This window comes from Chrysemys picta, chromosome 9, assembly GCF_011386835.1.
Source record: "Chrysemys picta bellii isolate R12L10 chromosome 9, ASM1138683v2, whole genome shotgun sequence".
NCBI lineage: Eukaryota > Metazoa > Chordata > Testudines > Emydidae > Chrysemys > Chrysemys picta.
In genome coordinates, this window is record NC_088799.1 from 48,451,188 (window position 1) to 48,468,895 (window position 17,708).

General features: G+C 41.2%; 1 protein-coding gene across 8 annotated transcripts in view; it reads left to right on the plus strand.

Moving 5' to 3' along the window:
- STAG1 (STAG1 cohesin complex component) overlaps positions 1–17,708 on the plus strand; it is a 391,540-nt gene that overhangs the window by 193,645 nt on the left and 180,187 nt on the right. For all 8 annotated transcript variants that reach the window (XM_065557025.1, XM_065557022.1, XM_065557021.1 and 5 more), the window contains 2 exons: positions 2,039–2,162; positions 9,947–10,045. In XM_065557025.1, the coding sequence (XP_065413097.1) occupies positions 2,039–2,162; positions 9,947–10,045 (223 nt within the window). The remainder of the gene's footprint in view (positions 1–2,038; positions 2,163–9,946; positions 10,046–17,708) is intronic.

Consider the following 17,708-nt stretch of genomic DNA (forward strand, 5'->3'; position numbering starts at 1 on the left):
CCAATAAAAATCCTTAAATCTTTTTTATAAAAGATACACAGAAGGGAAAAAACAGCTAAAGCATTTGAAATATAAAATATTAAATTAGGCTTTCATTGTACCATCCCATGTTCCCTTTAGTTACAGAGTTTTTAGAATAAAAAACCCTATGTTTAACAGTCTCTTGGATGGTATTAAAGATAACTGTCCTTTTTGATGAAAAGACAAGAAGTTAGTTGAGATGGGCTGGAGCTGTCATTGTTAAAAGTCCTATCCCATTTCCGAAGAAGACAAAACAAGCACACGCAAAAGGGGAGAGAAAAGAATAGCAAAGATAGAAAATACAGCTTCTGTCTCTGATGTTGATTTTCACTTGCAGCCTCACTGGTGGGGAAAAAAAAAAAACAGATGAAGCACATGGTCTGATCAACCACGCTGAGACCTGGCAAACTTTACCAGCAATGAAGTGTTTAGAATATTGCTTTTAGTTGCCTTTTTGGTCATGACTCATACCAGTGTTACAGAATATGCAGTCTTGAATGGCCGAGTCAGACTCTCATTAGACAAAAGGAAAAAGGAGAGGGATATAAGAGAAGAAATAAGTGGGGAAGGAAAAGAACACACAAAGGTGTTTCAAGGTCACTCACCCTCTCATCCCTGGTGGTATTCAGGATTTAGCCAAAGCTGGTGGAGGTGGCAGTATCATCTGTCTCCATCTCTCTGGTCAGGGCATCTTTCAGGATTTTGATGACGGAGGTCTGGATTCCCAGGAGACTGTGGGTGTGACAGCCGTTATGATGAAGCTTGCTCCTTCCTCTTCTCTTGCCTTTCCCTCAGTCAGCATAGTGTTGGCCTCCATCTGTTCATCCATATTTTTCCCCCCCATTTTTTTTAAGGGAGTGGTAGGCAGAATAGTCCATCCTCTCATTATTTTGTCCTCCAATAAGACCACTTTCCAGCACACCAATTTTGGTTAATAAATTTTTGTTCTCACACTGTTCTTGTTTACCAGATATAATCTTTACGCAGTCCTTGAATTATATCTGTAGGCCTTTTTGTTTGTACTAATACAGTCTCTCTCCCCCCCCCCCCCTTTTGGAACTTTTCCCATCATTGTTTATTATTATAGGCTATTTTGACACTTTATGAACATTCACACACTTTTTATAGTTGAGCTCACAATTAGGGTAAATTTGTAGACCCAATTATCACAGCAGATGGGACCTGTAGAACCAACCAAGACCAGTAGGTGGTGCTGCAACATGGGTGTTTCCATCCACAACTTCCCTGACTACAGTGAAGATCCTTGGTCCTCTCTCATGTGACTTGTTTGCATGCAGTACTGTGGCCTGCCCCTGCATCAGTTCCTTTGGTCTCTCTGCAGGCAGTGAATCATAGGACTGGGTCAAACCTGGTGGCTTTGCAGCCTTAAGCTTCTCTCCCCACCTTGGAGTCATCCAGCACCTCCAGTTCTCAAGTTCATCTCAGGAATGGAGATCTGAGCAGGGATCTCTGGTTGAAAAAAAAAAACTAGATTGATTCCTCTTCATTGCTTCCAGGCTTTCAGGCTCCTCTTCAGAAAAGGAGCCTGAACACTCATAGAAGTATCTGGACCAAAAAAGAGAGTCCAGCAACCAGATAGATCTTTGTAGATCATATTTTGGAAACAGAGGGAGTAGACTAAGTCAAGACATTAAGATTGACAGCTACTTATGGAGCTTTGAAATAATGGAAGAAAAGAGATGGAGTAATTGAGGAGTGGAGTAGAGTGACACTCTCTCTTTAGGATGACAAAAACAGCATACTTAAATACAGGAGGAGGGGTGAAACTGATAAGTTGGTGGGTTTGAGGATGACAAGTTTAGAGACATCAGAGTTGAACACAAGGATAAAAGAGAACAAAATGAGAGTGTGGGTATGGTGGAGAAAGTAAAGAGACCCATAAATATTGTGGTATTATAAGGAGCTAGTAAATTATCACTAGACTGATGGGGATGAAGGGAAAATTGTGTTTAACAAGGTTCAAGTCAAAGAGGATTATTTTTTTCTTTTTCTCTAGTGATGCTATTGCTGAGATTAGAGCCGTTTGTATTGAGGAAATTGGAGTGTGGATGAAAATGTACAGTGATGCCTTCCTGAATGATAGTTATTTAAAATATGTCGGTTGGACACTACATGACAGGGTAAGTAGTATTTTCCAGAGTACGACACCAGGAAAAATGCATGTTTCCTTTTCCTGTTCAATATATCACATTTTGATTATTTTTTCTCTCTCTCTCATTTATTTCTTGACCGATATATTTCAGTAGTCATCATCTTCGTTTGTGTAGCTTAAAACCATCAGTGTTAGATGTCCAGGTCTAGGCTGGTGATCCAATTGATTGCTTGAAGTGACCTGGAGTGGATGTCAGAGAAACTACTAAAATATGATTGTTTGGGACATTGGTTGACATGATGTCGCCTAGTTTGAAGTTCATTTCCATACTCACAAATAAGTTTGGATCTAAGTTTCCATTTATGGAGGAGGTTAGGTGCTTCTGCCATGTGATGTGTGTGTTTACAGTGGACCTTATTTGCCATGGAAGTGAAAAGCCACTGGGTTCTTCAATTGAATCCTTGATGAGGTGTTTGTTCTCGATGTTGCCGTCTTCCTCCTTGCTTGCCACTGATTTTTGTGGGGAGGAAACCCTGAGTCTTTGAGCTCTTGCACTGCAAGCCAAAAAGGTTTTCTGGATTTAAGTCAGAGTTTTCAGATATTATTTAGGTCTTCCTGTATTGGGAGATCCTTGTTCCCTCAAATATGATGGGGCTCCTGAAGGATTCCTGTGTTGCAACAAATTTGGGGTGAATGGATGTACACCAGTACAGGAAGCTATGGTTATGGCTTTGATTTTTACTGTGCCTGTAATGATATGCATGACTGTTAAGTTGAGAGTTGACAAGTGATGTGAGGGAGCTATGTGCCCAGATCGGTGAGCAGTATTCTGCAGTATAGTAGACAAGGGCCACTTTAGAGGTCTGTAGAAATTTTTTGCATCAGCTCCACAGGTTGTTCCTGCCCATTTTTGGATGAGATTTACATGCATCTTTATTTTGTCATGGATATTTTTCAGGTACTAGTGATTTTTGTGAGGTTTTGGTCTATGGTTACACCAAAATATTTTGGGATAGGATCGTATCTTCTCTGCTGGCCACAAAAGTCCAAGTGCGATTCTGATCTAACTGTTTGATTGTTTAGATTAAATGCTGATACAACTATCTTAGTAGGGTTTGGTTTTAGTCAGAGCAATGTCATCAGAGGAGACAAATTTCGGTGATGATGTTTGAGGAAGGTTGCTGGTATAGATATTAAACAGAATTGGTGATAGGACTGATCCCTGTGGTAGACCATCATTGACAGTGCATGGCCTGCTGACCTGGTCACCAAGGAAAACATGAAAACTATGATTGGTCAGCACTTCTCAGAAGAATTTTATCATTGCATTGCATGGAATAATTTTCCTGGCTTTTAGAAAGAGGCAATAAATATCCCTCATACCATGTTGTATGCCTCATATAAGTCTAAGAAAGCTGCCTCAGTTGTGAGTTTTCACTGGAATTCCACCTTTGTGGTGTTAAGGCTTGTTTGGTTGGTAGCATTGATTTTACAGGCAGTATGATCCTTGCCAGTAATATTCTCTCTCTAAGCTTGTATGACAAGCAGAGGAATGAGAGAGGCTGGTACTATGAAGGATTACTAGTTAGCTTCACACCGGATTCTCAGGACAAACCCCGAGGAATGGATATTGGAGAATGGTCTTGCCAGCCATCTTTTGTACTTAGCTCTGAGGTTGTTAACAAATTCTGGCAAAACACCATCAGGTCCTGCAGCTTTCCAGCTTTTATAAGTGAAAGGGTCTTATTGACCTCCTCAACAGTGAAGGGCAGTGATAGCAAGGAGGAGGCAAGTGGTAAGTTGACTATTTGTCAGCGTATTCTGCGCACATTGCGCTCAATAAACTTGTCCTGTGGTGCTTTTTATGTGCATAAGAAGTATTGCTGCAGTCACATCAGCTGAGACTTGAGTGTTTCGATGTTTCAGTGGCTTTGCAGGCCCATGCTGGTGTAATAATATCCAAGCTTAGCAACTGGAGTGAGTAAAGTACAGAGCTTCAACCATCTCAATCCATCCTTGGCAGTGCACTAACTTCAGTGACTATAGTAAGGATGTTGAGTATTTACATCAGATGACACTTGGCACTCTTTTCTGTTTCTTTCCACAAGAAGGTATATCCTTCTTTTTTCTTATACCTATTTAGATGATCTGGGTGAAACAATCAAAATTTTCAGGTGGTGTTGGAATCACATAGATGGTAGATTCAGTTATCACAGAGAATCCTGGACAGTTTGGCTTTTGCAGTTTCCGTTGTGATTTAGGCAATGACATGATTACTGGGAGTCCAGTCCCAATATGGATTATCACCAGTTGATGCTGACTGCATGGAAAGTTGCCAAGAATATTTTTCTGACGGATTCTGAACTAGTCTTTGATGAGGAAACCTAGATCTAGGTTGTAGTGAGTTTCAACGGGAAGAATGAAAAGTTCCCCTCCCTTCTCACATTTATCTCCAGACGACTTCTCCTTGTCCAGATCTGTTCTGCCCCCAACAATCTTCTAGTCATTGAACTTTTTGAAACTTTGCACTTTTAGAGAGAGGTAAGGGATTGACTCTGTGTACACACATTTGCAGAGGGATAATAGGGTTGAGGTCTGTTTTTTCTCACCTCTATATATTATATATTGAAAACATTTTTTCTGTTAACAAGAAGGTTATCTCGGGAGACACAAATCCAGTTTGAAAACTGCAAAACTAAGTATCTCTGATGCTATCTTCTAGACTGACCATTGAGTAGATAGAAAGATTAACCTAAATAATCTATACAGAAGCCCCTGGAACCCCTTAAAATTGGGTGTAGCAACGCAAAGACTCACCGGCACGGCGCCTCCTGCCAGTTGTCCTGGGAATTAGCTCTCCAGCTCCGGAGCGCCCTCTGCTGGCTGATGTCCGGCTTGCCTCAAGCCCCAGTTTACCTTGGGTGCTGCCCCCTGGCAGTACCCCCACTCTCAGGATCACCCCACCCAGGGGAATCCCCTACCCCCATCTCACCTCAGTGGCTACTGCCAGTCACCATCTAGCCTCCGCTCACTGGGGTAGACTGCAGTCTATACCACTCATCATCGGCAAGGCGGGTTTGGACCTGCTGCCTTTGCCTACCCTGGGCTGCACCTCTGCAACGCTGGTACCCTTCCTGGCCTTTCCCAAGGCCTGCAGCCTGGGGGTTTTCCAGTCAGGAGCTCCCCAGCTCCTCTGGCCTTTTCCCAGCCCTGCTCCACTCTAGGTACCCTGCTGAGCTCCCAAGCAGCAAGGCCTGTCTCTCTCCACAGCTAGAGAGAGACTGCCTGAGCTCCTGGCGCACAGCCTTTTATAGGGCCAGCTGTGGCCTGATTGGGGCGTGGCCCCAGCTGTGGCTGTTTCCCCAATCAGCCTAGGTTTTTGCCTCACAGCCCCAGCCCTCTCCCAGGGCTGGCTGTAACCCTTTCAGGGCCGGAGCTGGTGACCACCCAGCTACAGGGTCCCTAATCCATGAACCATTGGAACTCATTTACAAACTTTTCTTAAACATTACATGAATATATTGTCTAAAACCAAGTCTGCAAGACACAGGTCTCCAGGAGATCCCTCCCAGTCTTCAGCCTCCTCAGTTTTGATGCATTTGTCAGGAGCACAGAACCAATTTCATTGTATTCTTTACCTTCCTTTAGGGCCACCAGGCCCACTACCAAACAGCTTGAAAGCAGATCGTGCAGAATGGCTACTGCATCCTTTTCAACTCTAGGCTGCCTCTAAATCCTGCTTCCACATCTCTTCAGGGATCCTTTTGATGAGATATTACTTCTAGGTGAATTCTCTTCTACAGAGGGATTCATAGAAGAGGTTCAGAGTCAGTACCAAAGGAAAAGCTTCTACAGCAGGCACTTCCTCATCCGAAAGAATCTCTCCCTCATATTATCTTGTGGAAACTGAAAAGTTTCATCAAAAGATAAATTCTGCCTGCTGTCTTTGGGAAACATCACCCCCATCCTCCCACCCTGTGACTGTCTCAGTTCTTTCACCCTAAAGGACATGTATTTTCATGTACTAATACAGCCATTTAGTGTGAGCAACAGACACTTTCAATACAAGGTCCTGCCATTTGGACTGTCAACAGCACACACAGTTTTCACCAAGTGCTTGGCAATGATGGCTGTCCACTTAAGATGAAAAATCAATTTCTACCCTTACTCAGATAACTGGATGACAAGAACTAGATCCAACAACCTACTCAGGTTATCAATTCAAACAGCCTGCAGTATCTTCAGATCAGTTGGGAAAAGTTTTCCCTGGTCTCCACAAAGCAGATATCCTTTCTAGATGCAGTTCTGGATTCCATACAAGTCAAAGGAGAGGTCTGCAGCAATCTCGCCAAAAATCAAAATGTCATCTCTTAGGCTTGTCTCAGGAGGAGACCTCTCCAAGATTTGATGGTCCAGAATTGCAATAACCCACCTTATGCTTTCTATACCTTGAAAGATCCTGAGTCAGATCAATTGGTGGAACTGCATAGAAATCACATTAAAAGAGATTGTTTAATCTTTCAAGCTTCCTGTGCAATAGTAATCACAGAAACATCCAACCTAGAGTGCACCCTACCAAAGACTGACAATACCAGGCTCTCATGAGTAGAAGTATGCAAAAGCTCACCAAAAGGAAAGAGGTTACTTAATAGTAACTGTAGTTCTTCAAGGGTTGCTTCTGTATAATTCCACTTCCTGCCCATCCACCCCTCTTCCATCTTGGATTTATGGAGTTCAGGAGAAAAGAACTGAGGTGGTTAGGATTCTGACCATATTTATATAGTCTCAGTCTCTGAATGTTCATCCAGGTGCTAGTTTGAGCAGCCCTTGAGGTGCAGCAATGAGCACAACATAGGCAGACACAAGAAACAAGCCCTGTCTTTTTTATGAGGTTTCAGTGACTTGTATTGTTTTCCTGGGGTACTCTATGCCTTAAAGTTGCAAAAAGGGAACAAAGAGGACCCAGGGAATTAGAGACCAGTCAGCATAACTTTGATACCTGGAAAGATATGGGAACAAATTATTAAACAATCAGTTTGTAAATATCTGGAGAATAACAGGGTTATAAGAAATATCCATCATTGGTTTGTCAAGAAGAAATCATGCCAGACCAACAGAATTTCCTTCTTTGGGTCACTGGCCTAGTGGATTGGGGAGAGGAGGAGGAGGAAGCTGTAGATGTGATATATCTTGATTTTTAGTAAGGATTTTGGGAGAGTCCCATGTGGCATTCTCATAAGCAAACTAGGGAAATGTGGTCTAGACAGAATTACTAAAAGGTGGGAGCACAATTGGTTGAAAGGCATAACTTGATAACTAAGAGTAGTTATCAATAGTTCACTGTCAAACCGGGAGGGTGTATCTAGTGGGGCCGCCTGGGGCAGTTCTGGGTCTGGTATTATTTAATATTTTCATTAATGACCTGGCTAATGGAGTGGAGACTGTGCCTATAATTTATAGATAAAACCAAAATGGGCGGGATTACAAGCACTTTGGAGGACAGGATTAGAATTCAAAATTACTTGACAAATCAGAGTATTGATCTGAATTAAACAAGATGAAATTTAATGAAGACAAGTGCACAAACACGAAATGGGGAATAACTGGCTAGGTGGTAGTACTTCTGAAAAGGATCTGGGGGTTCTAGTGGATCACAAATCGAATGAGTCACCAGTGTGATGTAGCTGCGAAAAAGGCTAATATCATTCTGGGGTGTATTAACAGGAGTGTTGTGTGTAAGACATGGAAGGTAATTGTCCCGCTCTGCTCAGTACTGGTGAGGCCTCAGCTGGAGTACTATGTCCAATTCTGGACACCCCACTTTAGGAAAGATAAGGAAAAATTGGAGCGAGTCCAGAGGAGAGCAACACAGGTGATAAAAGGTTTAGAAAACCAGGAAAGGTTAAAAAGCTGGGCACATTTAGTCTTGAGAAAAGAAGACTGAGGGAGAACATGATAGTAGTCATTTAACATGTTATAAAGAGGACAGTGATCAATTGTCCCCCATGTCCACTAAAGATAGAACAAGAAGTAATGGGCTTAATATACAGCAAGGGAAATTCAGGTTAGAAAGTTTATCCTAATATCTAACTTAAAGGGTAGTTAAGATCCGGAATAGGTTTTCAAAGGGAGGTTGTGGAATCCCCATCATTGGAGCTTTTTAAAAATAGGTTGGAGAAATACCTGTTAGTTATGGTCTAAGTTTACTTGGTCCTGCCACAGCTCAGGGGACTGGACTTGACTTCTGGAGGTCCCTTCCAGCCCTACGTTTCTATGATTCTTTGATTCTATGATATTTTTACTTAGATACACTGCTTTGACACTGTATTGTGAATTTTTAAGCAGTAAATTCCCAATTATAACCTTTTCATTGCCTACACATGGTATTTTTCACCATGGACTCTTAGAGCTTATAAATCTGTGCGGATAACTTTTTTGTGAGAACGTGATGCATTTGATTAACTGTAGTTTGTTTCCTGATGATTGATAGGTTCACTAGATTGGCACTTATCTACCCACCATCTCCTCAGAGTTAGAGATGATGGGTTTTTCTTTTTTATATTTCTTAGCTTTGTGCATCATACAGTGTGTGAAAAGGCATTGAGAAGAGATAGGTACTTGTGGAAAGTTTGCACAAGCTGACCAGTGCCCCCTTGCTAATGGCTGTTCTCCAAGATCACAACATGGAGCAAAGTCAAATCCAGCCTTTCATATTGTAAAGATAAAAAATTCACTAGGGAGGTCAATCTTTTGCATATTCAATGTACATCTTCAGAAGACACTGTTAGAGATGGAAAGAAGGAGCAGGAGGACCCAGAGGCGGATTGAGTAAACGGACTTCTTTATTGCGGTAATTGTTCATCTCTGCCCAATTGTCAAGTAAGCCCCGAATTAATCACATCCCACTCTTTTATCTAAGTTAATATGTAAATACTCACATTTATTACAACACCCCAAAACTCTTATTTAATAATATGAATGCCCATATAATGAATATTAATAGCTATATACTGAATATAATTTTACCCGCCCCTGTTTACTGTTTGCAGCATTAAGCACATTATACAGACATTTTTACCTTGAAGATACATTTCTTTGCAGTAATTGTAGCCACAGATTCCCTTAACCAGCAATTCACAGGAGAGGGAGGAAGGGCCCATGACCCCGAGCTCGTCTATGTAACTGGGAGAGGAGGAGGGGGGGGGGGAGAGGATAACACTTCTTCACATAAAGGGTATCCTTCAGACAACTATATTCCTTATGCAGCTGCAATGCTTATCTATTCTTAACAAGCAGAAGGGAAGGGAAAAGGATGGCAATTTTATCTATCAAGCGAAGAAATAGTGCTTGCCTGTGCCTTACTCCCTAGTACTATGATAGCTGTTACCCAGGTCTTTACTTAATCCTTACATAACCCAACAGACACGAGTTTCAAATAATGTTTATATTTTTTTCCCTGGTTTTCATTTTTTTTTTGTTTTTTTGTTTGTTTGTTTTCAACATCAACTGAAAGAACCTTTAGAAGCCAGCTTTGGACTCAGTCCTGCCTCCATGAACTTCAGTGGTGCAGGTTGGGTCTTTTCTGTACACAGAAGCAGAAGAAGTATAACACTTGTTTTTGTAGAACATTCCCTATTATTTTTGTACATTTTAATTTAACTGTTAGATTGTTTAATGAGGTTGTTTTTGGTAACTTATTTACATAGAATTTTAAATGTACAACAAAACTAGAGATTACTAGATGGATGCTACTTAATCTTCATGTGCATTTCATTAGGATATTTTGGCTAATCTTAGTGTGTTTTTCTTTAGCAAGGTGAAGTGAGGTTGAAGTGTTTGAAAGCTCTGCAGAGTCTGTACACCAACAGGGAGTTGTTCCCTAAACTGGAACTATTTACTAACAGATTCAAGGTAAGAGTGAAAAGAGGAAATGTGATTTTTGAAAAGACTGTAAAACGGTAGAATTGTCTCTCATCTATCTAGTTGTTTCACATCTCTTAAATCATGTGCATTAAATTATGTGAAGGAGACTCACCTGCTTCTGCCACTGATTAAGAACTTTTCATGGGTACTATCCAGCGACAGTGGTGAAACTATCATGTTTGCTGTTTTCAGTAGGAAAAGGACTCTTGGTCTTTTAAATTAAAGAAATGTGACTCACTTCAGAAGCAGAAGTATTCCTGAATGAAATGTATGAGGGTGATACCAGCACATTTATTTATCAAATATCCATCACTAGATCTGGGCATGATTCTTACTTTCCCACTGTCCACTTGTCCTCTCACATTACCGAATAATCCTATGATTTTTATATTTTAATCTCAGTGAATTTTAGGGCTCATGAAGGTTTTCCCATGTACTTTCATATATAAAATTTGTGTGTGTGTGTATGTGTATGTATATATATATATATATATATATATATATATATATATACACATACATACACACACACACTGTATGTGCGTGTATATATTTATATATAAACAAAATATTTACTTTCTAATATATAATATAATATATAATAATATGGAATGGGATGCTGTAAAGATAAATCTTTAATGACAGCGTGTGAGTGCATGAATGACCAACTGACCGACCTCAGGGCACACCCCAGTGATGCGATATCTACATCATAAAACTCATTATAATTGAAATTAACATGCAGTATGCTAATCACTAACGTAAAATGTTCATCCAAGGGTACTTCTCTGGAATGATTCCACACGATTCTTTGAAAGGACAACCAAATAGGTTGTTTCTGACTGGGTGATGGAATTGCTGCGATTTACCATGTACCTTATTTAGTTATTATAAAAAAGAGTGTCTGTCTGTAGGCAGATGGGCTAATTTAATAAAATGTCATGTAAAAATAATTTAAATGAAAAATAACTTTTCTGTAGTGCCCTCCAGAAAACAATTCAAGGCAGAGCCACACTATAACCAGCACAAGATGGCATACTATATGGCAGCTGGGGAGAGAAGTGGGAAAGAATTAGAGCACATCAGGCGACATAGGCCTAAGTCTGTATGTGCCTGCAGTGTTAAGACCCTTTGGAGTAATCTGGCTAAAGTGATCGCCATTAACACATTTTTAATTCTTTAGGTACAAAGTCCTTCTGGAACCCCCAAAGCATTAATAAATTAACTATGGGAACATCACACACACAGTCACTCACTCACTCACTCTCTTCCCGCGCTCTCCCCCCCACCCCCCTGAACTGCTAGCAATTGATAGCCTGCTTGGCGGCTGCCACACAGGCAACTTAGGGGAGCGGGGAGCTGAGGGGGGCTGCCGGTCCATCCTGGTTCCAAGCCCCCACCAGCTAGCTCCAATGGGCTGCTCTTTCTGCAAGCAGTGGACACAGCAGGCAGCTGCCAAACGTTATAAGGGAGCATTGCACAACTTTGAATGAGCATATTCTCTAATTGATCAGCAACATAACAACGTTAACCGGGACAACTTTAAGTGAGGAGTTACTGTACTTGATATTAGACCTCTTTGAACAAACCTGAATAACACATTCAGGAAATTCTGCTCCAGGGCAGATTGCAGTCCGGGCTCCATAACAGCTGCTTTTCTTCTTCCTTGGTCAAGTCATCTGCTGTATGCATTCCATTCAGTCCCCGTAATTCCAAGTAACCTGAACATAGACAAGGCAACCATGAACCTCATAGCACCTGCCTGACCAAGGCATCATGGACCTGTATTAGCTCTCAATTCAACCACCCATAGCTTGATCACTGGTGAAGTGATCTTGTCTCAAAACCAAGGGCAAATCCCTGCACCCCAACCTGCAAACTTTGCATCTCACTGCTTGGATAACCTCTGTCTAAGTAACACAGGGGGGAAAGTCTGTTTTTAGGATGTCCAGGCTATTTTGGGAAACAGCAGAAAGAACTCCATGAGCCACCTATTCAACGAAATGGAAAATGTTTTAGTCTGTGCTGAATCACATCAGTTATCAGCTGGTTGCACACAGATCAGACAAATATTGGGCTACCTATGACATTTGAAATCTTCTGGTTTCTCAGTTAGTTCAGTAAGAGTCCATTTAGAAGCCATTTTTGCTTACATCCACCTGTCAATGGATTTTCAATCTCTTTACATCCTTTGATAACTAGATTTCTAAAGGGATTTATACATGTTTATCCTCCTGTGTCCAATGCAGTGCCCTCATGGGATCTGAATTGAGTATTGTCATGCTTATTGAGTTTCCCTTTTGAAGCTTTGTCAACAGCATTCTTACTGTTGCTATCAATTAAAAGAGTGTTTCTGGTAGCAGTTACTTCTGTGAGGAGGGTATCAAAGCCTCAGGCACTACTAGTTGACCCTCCTTTCACACCATTCAACAGGGACAAGGTCTTTCTCAGGCTACACCCTAAGTTTATGCCTAAGGTTGTTTCTGCATTCCATCTCAATTGGACCATATACCGTCTGGTGTTTCCAAAGCTTCAGTGTAGTAAGGATGAGATAAAGCTTCATGCGTTGGATATTCGGAGGGCTCTGTCCTTTTATCTAGACCATGCAAAATCTTTCAGATCTTCTCCTAGACTTTTTGTAGCCTATGCTGAAAGGTTTAAAGGACAACCTGTTACAGATCAGTGTATAGCCCACAGGATTTCTGACTGTATCAAGCTCTGCTATGATCTAGCTAAGATCTTTACTCCTCAAAGGATAACAGTCCATTACACTAGGGTGATTCCCCTTCGTCAACCTTTTTGAGCAACATACCTATAATGGAAATTTGTAAAAACAGCAATGTGGTTATCTTCATGTAACTGTCTCCAGACACTATACAATTATTCAACCTTCTGAAGCTAATGCGAGCTTCAGCAAGTCAGTCTTGCAGACTCTCTTCAGGTAATTTGAAGTCCCACTACTTATAAGAAAATTGCTGTTGAATCACCTACAGTGGAATGTATGTGTGTACAGTCACTCGAAGAATTAAAAAGTGGTTACTTACCAGGGTACAATCCAGACCAGTCGGGGGCTGTCTCACCCCTCCCCTGCAACCTTGGGTACCTTATAATGGCTTCCTGAAGTAGCTCCCAGTGTGGCCACTCACAGACAGCCTTCCAGCATGCAAGCCACACCCTGAGTGTCTGTATGTAACTGCACACTGGGATTACACTCTGGCTCTCACCTGCCTTAGTTATACTGCAGGGTGACACCTACGCATCCCCAGTTTCAGATTTCCCCCCAGAAATGTATGTCGTGTACTGGCCAGTCCTCTCATGGACAGTACAATATTTTTATGCCATTATTCATTCAAGGGAATAATATGCCATTTTATTATCTTAAATAGTTATTCAGACACTTCAGTTGAAGCAAAATGGATTAGATAAAACAGCAAAACAAGTTTTATTAACTACAAAGCGATTTTAAATGGGCACATGTAATGAGGCATACAAGTTATAAATGGTTATAAAAAATAATAAAACATTTACTTATGCCTAATTTAACAAACTATATTAGATTAAAACAGTTTCTCACCATATGTTTCAGTAGATTACTGACCACACTTTCTGGTCAGGATTTCTCCTCCTCCAATGACTGCTACCTTTGTCTCTTCAGATGCAGTGCATGTGATGGGCAGGGAGAGAAAGAAGGGTCCCTTAGGTCCCTTTTTATAGTTTCAGTCCCCTTCTTGAAAAACATTTGCGGTTGAGACCCAGTCTATGTGGAAGGATATTCCCTGCTGGTTTTCTTCACCTGTTTGAGTTTCCTTTGTCTTCCCTTCCTACTTGATGATACTGTTTACTGTTTAAATGCAAATTAAGCAGAGCACACATTCCTTTGTTTAGGACAGACATGTTTGCTAACCTCTGTTTGGGCAGGGAACATGTGTTGTTAACACCATGCAGGGGAATCTTATAACTTCACATACAATTTTGTCATACATATTTTACCACAACAATATTGACCAGTAAATTGTGAGTTTTCAAATGATACCTTACAAGGCATACTTTGTGCAAAGATTATTACAATAGTATGTAGGGTGTGAATACAGGGTGTTCTGTCACACTTACCTGTACAGTAGCAATTGTTCTTTGAGATGTGTTGGGCACACATACATTCCTTGACTCTCCCACCTTCTCCTCTACTTTGGATCTTCATTGGATGACAGTGTGAAGGAATGGAAAAGGAGGCAGTGGCCATACCTCTTTATACTCTCAGCTCCATGCTCAAGAACAGGGGAGCACATGCTGCCTGCTAGTTCTGCTGGCAAAAGCCTCCGACTCAAGAACATTGGGAGCACATGCAAACACCGTAGACTGTATATGGGCATAGTATCAGAGGGGTAGCCATGTTAGTCTGGATTTGTAAAAAGCGACAAAGAGTCCTGTGGCACCTTATAACTAACAGACATATTGGAGTATAAGCTTTCGTCAGCATGCGTCTGACGAAGTGGGTATTCACCCACGAAAGCTTATGCTCCAATGCATCTGTTAGTCTATAACGTGCCACAGGACTCTGTATATGGGCATAATCACTTGAAGAATAAGTACAGGTTAATAACCATTTTTTGAACAAAAATTTAGTCTAGCTGGGTTGGCATATTGGCCAGTCAAAGAGTAGTTCGTTAATCTGTTAGAAAGAGCAGTGTGATCCTGGCAAGAAAACTACATTAGAAACAGCACTTCTTTGTGTTTTACACCAATATAATTGAAAAACTCTGTCTATACAAAACCACTGAGATGTAGCTATCTCAGGGATGGAGGGCAATACAAAGACTGAGACTGACACACAGCACACTGAACTGCATATACCTTTCTTGCAAAAGGAGTGTAGGTTGTCCTAATAGAGATGTATTTTGAGAGTGATTGTTCTTTCATGGAATGTTGCTTGCACAAAGTTGTTGGAGCAGCATTTTATCATACTTTGGCTACCACACTAATCAAATACCTTGTTTGGCAGTCTTATCAAAGAACCAAAGTATAGAAGACATAGCTATCAATTCACCCCTGCAATATGATCACTTTATTTCAGAGGGAGGCATCTTGATAGGTCAGTGTGGGGAAGCTGTCAGAGCTGCTGTATTGCTGCACTGTAGCTATTCGGTGGAGAGATTTCAGTCTCCATTGCTGCTCTATCCACTATCTTTCACCAGTAGATTTAAATTCTCTACTCACAAAATATCTGCTATACAGTATAGTGAAAGATTCTCCACATTGCCTCTTTTATACTCTGTCATTTAGTTTGATCTCTCATTAAAATTTCACTAGAGTCTCCCTTCAAATTGCATTTCTTTGGTGTGGTCTCTTCACTGGTAGAAGAGAATTCGGCCAGTGAGGAGGAAAGCAGATCCCTTATTTATCTCTTGGATACATGGTGTCTACTTGGCAATTCAGGCAAGTGCCAAGAAAATCCCAAGAAAACCCTCAAAGCGTTCTCCCTAGTGCTTCTTCATGTGACTTGTGCAGTCTCAAAGATTTGCTTGTGGCTGCTTCTTCTAATCCAGTCTCCTTTAAAAAGATCTCTAAAGCTGTAAGTCAGTCTGAGAGAGAGACAAACACTCCTGGGAGTCGGAACTAGTCACATGCCCCAGCAGTTCCTCAGAATCATTGTTATACTTTGAGAAATTTTCTCTCTACCATGAAGTTTGAAGAACTTCAGGAACAGACAACAGAGGGTCCTGTGGCACCTTTAAGACTAACAGAAGTATTGGAGCATAAGCTTTCGTGGGTGAATGCCTACTTCATCAGACACAAGTAATAGAAATTTCCAGAGGCAGGTATAAATCAGTATGGAGATAACGAGGTTAGTTCAATCAGGGAGGGTGAGGTGCTCTGCTAGCAGTTGAGGTGTGAGGTTCTTCTCCAGGGGAGGAGAAACTGCTTCTGTAGTTGGATAGCCATTCACAGTCTTTGTTTAATCCTGATCCGATGGCGTCAAATTTGCAAATGAACGGGAGCTCAGCAGTTTCTCTTTGGAGTCTGGTCCTGAAGTTTTTTTTGCTGTAAGATGGCTACCTTTACATCTGTTATTGTGTGGCCAGGGAGGTTGAAGTGTTCTCCTACAGGTTTTTGTATATTGCCATTCCTGATATCTGACTTGTGTCCATTTATCCTCTTGTGTAGTGATTGTCCAGTTTGGCCAATGTTATCTCCATACTGATTTATACCTGCCTCTGGAAATTTCCATTACTTGCGTCTGATGAAGTGGGCATTCACCCACGAAAGCTTATGCTCCAATACTTCTGTTAGTCTTAAAGGTGCCACAGGACCCTCTGTTGCTTTTTACAGATTCAGACTAACACGGCTACTCCTCTGTTACTTCAGGAACAGATGAATTCTAATGGTGTCTTCCTGTTTTGTGGGACTAGGGAAGCTGCTTGGTTTATCAGTCCAAAAATTATTTGGAAACAGCCTACATCTCCTGGTGCTAAACCTGCTTTGCTTCAAATTGGTACACTTGGTCAAAAGTTCTCAGGAAAATGTATTTCTGTCCCAAATTGAACTCTCTTGCTTCCCCCTGCTCCAAGAAAACACATCTGCACGTGAAATCTGTATTCCTACAAGCAAAATAGAGAAAACGTGAGGGGTTACATGAAAAATAATGTCTCTAATTGCCATTCAGTTTTCCTTGGCTGCTTATTATTCATATGTTTCCATGTCAGCTTTTTGCTAGCTCTAGCGGTTCAGTAGGAGTTCTGCTTGTCCATCCCTCATAGCAGGAGAAATCTCTCCAGAGATACTGTGACTGTCAAGAGTTTAAATGACATGGCCTAGGGTGCTCTGTGTTTGGCCTCTAGTACTCTTGTCACCTCTCTGTTAGCTCTGTGTTTGGCCTCTAGTACTCTTGTCACCTTTCTGTTAGCTTGAAGGGCCTCTCTGATTTGACCATTGAGGTGAAAGTGGGGGAGATGATATCGCTGAGAATGATGGCTCTTCCTGTTCAGAGTTTCTGCCTGAAGAGGTGGTAGATACTAGTCCAGTGCTTAGTCAAAGAAGACCAAGTGTCATTCATCAAAGAAGAACCACTTGTTTTCCATCAGGAAATCGCCTATTAAGTACAAACACAAAATGAGGCACTGTGGGGATTGTGGGAATTATTTCTTTTGCAAGCCAGATCAAAAGTTCAAGTGTAAAATTTCCAAAAGTTCCTAAGTGACACAGAGACAAGGTGGGTGAGATAATTTTTTTTTTATTGGACCAACTTCTGTTGGTGAGAAAGACAAGTTTTTGAGCCACACAGAGCTCTTCTTCAGGTCTGGGAAAATTACTCTGAGCATCACAGCTAAATGCAAGGTGGAACAGACTATTTAGCATAAGTAGTTAGCACATATTGTAAGGGACCATACAAGGTAGAGTGGCCCATTAACACCTCTGGAGTCATAGGACAAATTGTAGTAATAAGCCATAAATCCAGTGTGTCTGTTCAGTCCATGATTTTTAATGTCTAGCAAAGTTATGAATTTAAGCTCTGAGGCTTATCTTTTGGAAGTGTTGTGCAGGTTTCCTTTGAGTATGAGGACTGATAGGTCAGATATAGAGTGATGGCTTTGTGATAGGATGTTTTTGTTCATCATTTTTCTTTCTGACTTCATTTGAGAGCGTAGTGATTGTC